Genomic DNA, 8829 nt, shown 5'->3' with positions numbered 1-8829 from the left:
AAAATGGCCCTCGTGGTTTTGACAGGGACCAAAACATCGTTGTCTCGTCTTCCACGGTGTCCCACATCCAAGCTGCGTCAGCAAACTAACGTGCCAACTGTGCACCGTTAGTTGGGCCGTTAGATAAGAGTTAACAGAAGAATGAACGTGGCCTCTTTTTTGTTATTTCAGGAACTAATTTGTCCTTTTTTTATTACTAGAGACTAAAAAAAATTTCGTGAATATTGCGAGGGACTAAAAAATATATTTACTTTTAAATAAAATAATCATCCATTCAAATTTCAATAATGTCAATCAGCCTACCCTATTATTGTAACATTTTTCAAATCTTTACCTCTCCATTTCTCTGCTTTACCCTTTCCTAGTTCAATGAAAACTCACGATGTTTTCTGACATAACAGCGTGACACAACGTTAATTATTACTATCTTGATCACATCATACGATCACAATTAAAAGCCTTAAATAAAATCACATTCTTATTCTTATTTTTAAAAATTAAAAAATTAAAAAAAAAATTGGCATGCTGACGACTTGGTTTGGTCGTTTGTTTTGCTCATAGGTTCGTTCCGGAGAGTGTCTGTGTTGGAGAGAGAGAGAGAGGTTATTATTCCCTTTTGTTTTTCTTTGGTTGAGATCTGAAAGAAACCAAAATATAAGAAGAAAACAAAAATGAGGTTGGAAAGGTGAACGAAGTGTTTGCGTGATGGAGCTTATTACCCTTTAGGAATAGAGATGATTCCAATTTTGACTTGGATTTCTGCCTCTGAAATGAAAACTCAATCTCTAATGGTTCACCTTTCCTTTCGATTGAGTAAACCAGAAGAAAACCAACTTGGAAACATTCAGAAACACGTTTGAGAGGAGCAAGATTCAACAAGGGTCACCCTTTATCCATTTCTCAACACTGCTTTCTGTTCACTTCACTTCTTCTGAACCATCTTCTTCTTCTTCTCAACGTGTTAATGGTGCATGTGCACAGGAGGAACGTGAATCTCTCTGGTTTCTAAAGGAGGGTGTTTCAAAGTTTGTCTCTTTCTTAGTTGGGGTGTGAAGATTCATACGGTGGAAGCAAGCAATGAAGGAAGTTGAGAAGAGCTTGGATCCTCAACTATGGCACGCGTGTGCAGGGAGCATGGTTCAGATGCCTCAGGTGAACTCGAAAGTGTTCTACTTTCCACAAGGGCACGCGGAGCATGCTCACACAAACGTTGATCTGAGGATTCCGCCATTGATCCTTTGCAGGGTTGCGGCGGTGAAATTCATGGCGGACCCAGAAACCGATGAAGTGTTCGCGAGGTTAAGGCTTGTTCCTCTGAGTAATTCAGAGCTTGGTTACGATGAAGATGTTGGTGATGCGTTGGAGAGTTCAGAAAAGCCTGCATCTTTTGCAAAGACTTTGACCCAATCGGATGCTAACAATGGTGGGGGGTTCTCGGTTCCTAGGTACTGCGCCGAGACCATCTTTCCGCGGCTGGATTACTCGGCGGAGCCGCCGGTTCAGACGGTGGTTGCCAAGGACGTTCACGGCGAGCTTTGGAAGTTCAGGCATATATACAGAGGCACGCCACGTCGGCACTTGCTGACCACCGGGTGGAGCACTTTCGTGAACCAGAAGAAGCTGGTTGCTGGGGATTCTGTGGTGTTTCTGAGGGCTGAGAATGGTGACCTATGTGTTGGGATTCGACGAGCAAAGAAGGGAATTGGAGGTGGTGGTGGTGGTTCTGACGCCTCATGTGGGTGGAGCTCAGCTTCAGGTTCAGGCCCTGGGAATTGTGGTATTGGACCTTATGGGACAATCTCTTTTTTCTTGAGAGAGGAGAATAAGCTATTGCGGGATCGTTGTGTTGGTGTTGGTGTTGGTGGTGGTGTTAGTTTGAGTGGAAGAGCAAGAGTGAGGCCTGAAGCTGTTGTGGAAGCTGTGACACTTGCTGCTAGCAACCAACCATTTGAAGTTGTTTATTACCCAAGAGCCAGTACTCCTGAGTTTTGCATCAAGGCTTCAGCTGTGAGGGCTGCTATGAGAATTCAATGGTGCTCTGGGATGAGGTTCAAGATGGCCTTTGAAACCGAGGACTCTTCCAGGATAAGTTGGTTCATGGGAACTGTTGCTTCTGTTCAGGTTGTAGATCCTATCCGATGGCCTAATTCCCCCTGGAGGCTACTTCAGGTACTCTCTCACCCTCTCTCTCTCTCTCTATTATTAAGACTCTGCAAAACTGAACACTCTTGTTGATACATCTTGTTCCAAACATGTTTGTTGATGAGGTATAATGGAATCTCAATTCATATGTTTCTTTGGAGATTTATCTTTCCTTGCTTTGTCAATGCTCAGTTTTATGGTCTCTGAATAGTGTGGTTCTGTAATTATAAGTGCTTGAACTGAGTTGCTAACACATGAACCTTGTGGTTATGAGGACGTTCATTAGGGAGATTTTTTTGTTTGAGTATCATTGATTACATTCACATCATAGTTCAAATCAACTCAGTTTTGTAGGAAATTTTATCTTGCAATCTTGATTGTTTTTATTATCCCTACAGGTTACTTGGGATGAGCCGGATTTACTACAAAATGTGAAGCGTGTTAGCCCATGGTTGGTTGAATTGGTATCAAACATGCCAGTCACCCATTTAACATCCTTCTCTCCACCAAGGAAGAAGCTGCGGTTTCCGCAATACCCAGATTTCCCCCTTGATGTTCAATTTCCATTACCAACATTTTCAGGCAACCAGCTTGGGCCTTACAACCCCTTGTGTGGTTTATCTGATAATGCTCCTGCAGGCATACAGGGAGCCAGGCATGCTCAAATTGGAATATCTCTATCAGATCTCCACTTTAACAATAAACTTCAGTTGGGGTTGCTTCCAACCAATATCCAGCAGCTTGATGTGCATAGTGGGATTTCGGATGGTCACAACACGACCAACCACGATAAGAGCAAAGAAAGTTTATCGTGCTTGCTGACCATGGGAAAATCTAATAATAGTTTGGAGAAATCTGATGATGTAAAGAAACACCAGTTTTTGCTTTTTGGACAACCAATACTCACTGAGCAACAAATTTCTAGAGGCTGTTCTAGAGATGTGTTGTCTCATAACTATACCGGAAAAAACTCACTAGATGAGAATAAAGTCAAAGAAAAGTGCTTTTTTGGTGACTCACCAGAAAAAGCTTCTTCTGCTGAGTTTTCTTGGCAACTTGGCTTGGATACTGGTCATTGCAAGGTTTTCTTGGAGTCAGAAGATGTAGGGCGTACCTTAGACCTATCAAATCTTGATTCTTATGAAGAGTTGTATAGGAGACTTGCCAACATGTTTGGCATAGAAAGATCTGAGATTTTGAATCATGTTCTCTACCGTGATGCAACAGGTGCTGTTAAGCAAACTGGAGAAGAACCCTTCAGGTAAGGTTTTTGTTTTTTCTTCCTTTTCCATCTTGGTGCCATTTTTATCATTTTATTTTCAATTAGGTCCTTAAATCTGGCATATTCATATTTTCTAAACGAGTCCTATATTTACTGAGTTTTTGTTTCTCTGTGATCTCATTGCAGTGAATTCATGAAGACAGCAAAAAGATTGACAATTCTGACAGATTCAGGCAGCAAAAATATTAGAAGGTAAGATAGAAAAATGAGCTGAGTCTTGTTACATATTTATCTTCATCTGTGTTAATGACCACATGTTGATATGTTTTCTTGGAAAAGGATCGCAAAGTTTAGATGACCAAGCAGAAGGGGGAAGTAAGAAATTTTTTGGTGAAATTATTAAGAAGGAAATACTAATAAAATATCTGACATAAAGTAAAAGTAGTCACATTTTTGCATAGAATCACAACATTTTGTTTCTTCATTATTGTGTGTAACCTTTCCTCCAAATCTGTTTTGCAGGGCCTGGATTACAGGAACTCGGAATGGTGAACATGGATTGGATGCATCAAATAAAACAGGTCCTCTGAGCATATTTGCTTAATATGGTGTAGCATCTGAGATATTATTGAGAACTGAGAAGTTGAAGGACAGTTTTAACTCTATTTAATTCTAGAAAGACTGAATCTTTTATCAAGATTAATTTGTACCCAAAAAAAAAAAAAACTTTTGTCAAGGTTGGCATTGTTGTGTTTTTTTTTTAAGTGTAGAAATATTGATACATGTGTGTCATGGTAAACTATTATTGTAACATCAACCTAGATTTGGACTCCATTTGGTGATTTGCATTTGTTCATTGTGCTTTCACCCTCTGCCTGCGTGTCTCCACGTCACTTGTTCTCTAAAAATTGACCAAAGGCATATTGTGTGTTTGGTGTGTGTGGATGCATCATCATTGATTTGTGATAATGTCTGCCATTTCATTAGTAATTAGCGAGACTGATAATGATAGGTCTCGTAATCTTTTTCCTCAATTTGTTTCCATAAAGTTACTATCCTTATTCAAGACTTTCTCGAAAATATGTTGTTACTTTGATAGCTATCGGGTCAACTTTTAACTCATAACCCAATTTTATTTTTATTTTTAAAAATAAAAATAAAATATAAACTTATTTTCATTTTCCCCTAATCAAATGCACAATGTCTTCTTTTAGCTATTTGGAAAACAAAAAACCCTCGCATGAGATCGTTGTATTTCTATTTTGGAGTAGTTAAATTTTATTCTTTTGATATTTTGGAACTTGATTATAAGAGTTGTTAAATTTTTTTGTGTTTTTAGACTTATATTTTATATAGTTACGTGACTTATATCTTTTAAATATAAAGTTGTTCAAATTGAATTTTGAGTAGTGACTTATATAATATATTTTTTACACACACACACACACACACACATATATATATATATATATATATATATATATATATATATATATATATTTTGTATATATTAATTGATAGAAATTTTATGTTTCTTGTCATTTCTACTATTTACGTTCTTACCTTTTCATTTAGTTTCTACTTAAAAACTCCATTTTAACAATATTAGGTACCTAGGCTGTTAGCAAATGGATGAATCTGGATAAGATGAATTTAGTTATCACCGTTATGGGTGTTTACATGTCAGTTTAGTTCGGATTTAAAAGAAGAAAAAAAATAAAAAATTGATTTCGTTTGGATTAAATTAGTTTGATTTTGTAATTTTTTTCCCCACCTAAATTAAGTTGGTTTTGATCGATTGGGTCATCGGTCTTTAATTTTATTAAAAAGGTAATTTGTCAAATAACTAAATTTGATAAATAAATGAATAAAAGTAACTTTGATCTTGAAATTTCAATCTTTCATCGGTGCAATAGCCACGTCATTAATTTTAATCACTCGGAGTAGATTTAAGAGAGTTTTAATAATAATAATAATAATATAATACGATCGAGCCAGTTTCCAGGAGAGAAAAAAAAAAGATTTTCTCAGCTATTGTGAAAACAAAAAAGGAAATCAGAGATGAAAGAGAGAAAGTTCTTTTACCTGAGGCGCAACTTCATTTTGTTTTTTTTTTCATATAAATTTGGAAAAAAAATTGAGTTTAGTTTTTAAAATGATAATTTGTGCAAAATCTCGCATGTCTCATCCATGAATTGTAGCATGATTTTTATTTTTATTTTTATATTTTTGAACGAAATTATGGACACTAATAATGACTTATACATATAATTTTTCAAAATTACTGATATTAGCATGAGTTTTTTTTTAAAAAAAAACTAACAAATCGTGACTTATACATAGAAAAAGAAATCCCGCCGTGACTATTCTCTGGTGCAATGAATTGACAAACAAAGAAAAGCGTTGCATCAGGTGAAAGCAAGGTCACGGCTTCACAGGTGAAACAGTTAAAAATAAAATAAAATTAAAATAACAATTAGTTTAAAACTAAAGAAATATTATCTCATATTGATGGTACCTAATTTTAAGGTGGTGTTTGTTTGGGAGCTTTTCAACGGATATCTATTTTTCTCAAGTATGGTTTTTAGAAATACCATATTTGTTTCAACGTTTTTCACCAAAAACCCATATATCCAATTTGTCTGGATTTATGATAAATATAGATATCCGCACTGTTTAGAAACCCAATTTGAAGGTGGGATTTTTTGGAAAACCGGTTATCTGGCTTTTAATGCACTGTTGATTTCATAAAGTTACTTAATTTTCTCAGTAAAGTTTTTCCCCACCAAACAACTTTTTTTTACATTTTTCTACCTATCTCATTTTATCTATCTTTTCAATCATTTCTCTATCTATCTCATTTCTCTACTATTCCAAAAAATTTTCCGGGGTGTTTGATTTCAGGTCAGAGGTTGGGATCTAAAAAAGCCAGAAAATATGATATGGGTTTGAAGTGATTGTTGGCAATCTGTCGGGCAAACGGGGTCTGGTCTCCACTGTATTTTACAAATCCAAATGGCACCAATTAGTACACTGCGTCGCATTGGGTTTCTGAATTGAATTTTGTTTTGTGGGGACACCAGCCAAAATGATTAATTTTTAAAATAAATTACTCAAATATCATATTTTTAAAAAAAATATATATTAAAATGTCACGTTGTTAGATTTGTTATTGAAAAAAATGTTTGTTTTAAAAGGATATAATTTTGTATCATTTTAAATAAAATGATATTGTTTTGTTGCATAATTGGTGATTTTTTATATTCTCTCCTCTACTTTCTCTCTTTTCCTAATTTTATCGAAGAGAGAGAACATAAAAAATTATTAATTATGCAATAAAATAATATCATTTCATCTAAAATGACACAAAATTATATATTTTAAAATGATAAATATTGTTATCAAAAAAAAAATGATAAATATTTTTCCTTTCATTATTAGTCTCAATATACTTTCTTTGTCACATGTTATCTGGATAAGGATCTGTTGTCAGAAACAACACATCCATGATCTGCTGCTGTTTTTTACAACAAATTTTTATTCAGGCTACACGTAACAAAATAATCAAATTGTATGAAAAGACACTATTAATTTTCCACATGTCTCCTAGACAGGGATCTACAATAAATAATAATAGATCCTAAACTTATTATTTCTGACAATAAATTCTTGTCCAGACAACATGTGACAAATTGGATCCTTTGAGACGAACAACAAATCTTAAAACATGACATTTTTACAAAAAATTTCTAAAATATAACATTTGAATAATTTATTTCCCAAAATACATTATTTTTATCTTTGTCCCTTCTCATTAAACAGATAGATATATATGACGTTATGATAGGATTAACTATCTAGACAAAAGTCACTGAAGAAAAATGTAGTGAATTTGATATTATCAATGGCAGATTCGAGGTTGCCGGCAACTCCAGGAGGTTTTAGCAAGAGAGAAGAAGAAGTTTGTTACAACAAATTTGGCTAAACCCCTCCTTGTGGTCCCTACCATACTATATAGCAACAGAATATCAATTCAAAGGAATTTATACGATTGGGACTAACAACATCCTAAGCCCTTTTATTATAAACCAAGAAATGCTGACTATTATCTAATGGGCCATTCCTCAGCCCAATAACCCTTGTCATCTGATTATTGCTCAACCACTTGTCAACATCACAAAGTCCTTAAGCCACTGAGGTGTCTTCTTCTCCCTCTTCTCCTTCCATTGTAAGCCACGTTCGCCCTTATCCCCTTCAAGCTGTCTTCCTTGGTTCGGCTGATCCTCCATAACTATGAGCTCTGTGGATGGGTGCTTATCATTTTCCTCCTCCCTTGAAGACGTGATCTTGTCCTCAAGATCGAAACTTGGAAAGACTTGGTCGAACTCTGAGTATGTAACCCACGTTGCGTCCTCCAACGGTAAACCTTCCCACTGCACTAAAAGTTGTAAAATTTCCTTTTTTCCATGTTGCAATACACAGGTTCGAAGTACAGCCATCGATTTAGTGACCGGATGATTTTCCCAGCTTGCATGTGGTAGAGGAGCCGAGTGAAATGCTGGATTTTGACGATATTGCTTAAGGAGTGACATATGAAACACCTGGTGAATCCTTGACTCCCTAGGAAGATCCAATCGGTATGCTACCGGACCCACACGCTCAGTGATGGAAAAAGGGCCATAGAAGCGGCGCTGGAGTTTGGAAAAAGTGTGGTTGCGACGGAACGTTGTTGGTATGGCTGAAGCTTTACCAGTACTTGGGTGCCCACCTCAAATTGTACATCCCTTCTTCTCTTGTCTGTTTGGACCTTCATCCTTTGTCTGGTTCTGTGCAGGGTCTCTCTAAGCTGCCTTATCATGGCATCCCGACGAGTCAACAACACATCAATAGCTTCAATATGGGATGTCGTACCTTCATACGATGGAATGCTAGGATGAGCTCTTCCGTATACAATATGGAAATGAGAAGTCCCAATCGAGGAGTGGTATGCTGAATTGTAAGAAAATTCCGCCCACGGTATGTAATGCATCCACTGTTTTGGGGATTCCATGGTGTAGCAACGCAAATATTGTTCTAGGCCCCCTGTTTGTAACTTATGTCTGTTCGTCTGTTTCAGGATGGTTAGCGGTGCTGTAGCAGAGTTTTATGCCACTCAAACACGCCAGTTCAGCCCAAAATTTGCTAACAAAAATGTTGTCCCTGTCTGATACAATCGAGCGAGGAATTCCATGCAAGCGACAAATGTTCTCCACAATTACTGAGGCAACCTTCATAGCCGTGAAGTTTGGAGGCAGAGCGATGAAATGGGCGTATTTGGAGAGGCGATCCACCACCACCAAGATGGTTGTTTTCCCTTCTGAGTTGGGAAATCCGATGATAAAATCCATGGATAAATCTTCCCAGATAGCAAGAGGTATTGACAGGGGTTGAAGTAGCCCCGCAGGTGATTGTGGTTGATACTTTGT

The 8829-nt window shown here is 36.7% G+C and overlaps 1 protein-coding gene across 2 annotated transcripts; it reads left to right on the top strand.

The window, feature by feature from the left end:
- Positions 1 to 629: 629 nt before the first annotated feature.
- On the top strand, positions 630 to 4278 carry LOC133298579 (auxin response factor 18-like). Of its 2 annotated transcripts, XM_061497903.1 has the most exons (5): positions 630 to 2169; positions 2541 to 3131; positions 3186 to 3403; positions 3551 to 3616; positions 3887 to 4278. In XM_061497903.1, exons 1-5 carry the CDS (start codon positions 1078 to 1080, stop codon positions 3966 to 3968), a joined length of 2049 nt encoding a protein of 682 aa, XP_061353887.1. In that variant the 5' UTR covers positions 630 to 1077; the 3' UTR covers positions 3969 to 4278. The 2 variants fall into 2 exon arrangements, with proteins under 2 accessions (XP_061353887.1, XP_061353886.1); XM_061497902.1 differs by having other exon boundaries at positions 631 to 2169; positions 2541 to 3403.
- The last annotated feature ends 4551 nt before the right edge of the window (positions 4279 to 8829 follow it).

The sequence above is a fragment of the Gastrolobium bilobum genome, unplaced genomic scaffold, assembly GCF_033153095.1.
Source record: "Gastrolobium bilobum isolate Gb01-03AN ecotype WA unplaced genomic scaffold, APGP_CSIRO_Gbil_v1 utg13847, whole genome shotgun sequence".
In the NCBI taxonomy this organism is placed as follows: Eukaryota; Viridiplantae; Streptophyta; class Magnoliopsida; order Fabales; family Fabaceae; genus Gastrolobium; species Gastrolobium bilobum.
This window is presented reverse-complemented; position numbering and strand designations above follow the sequence as displayed.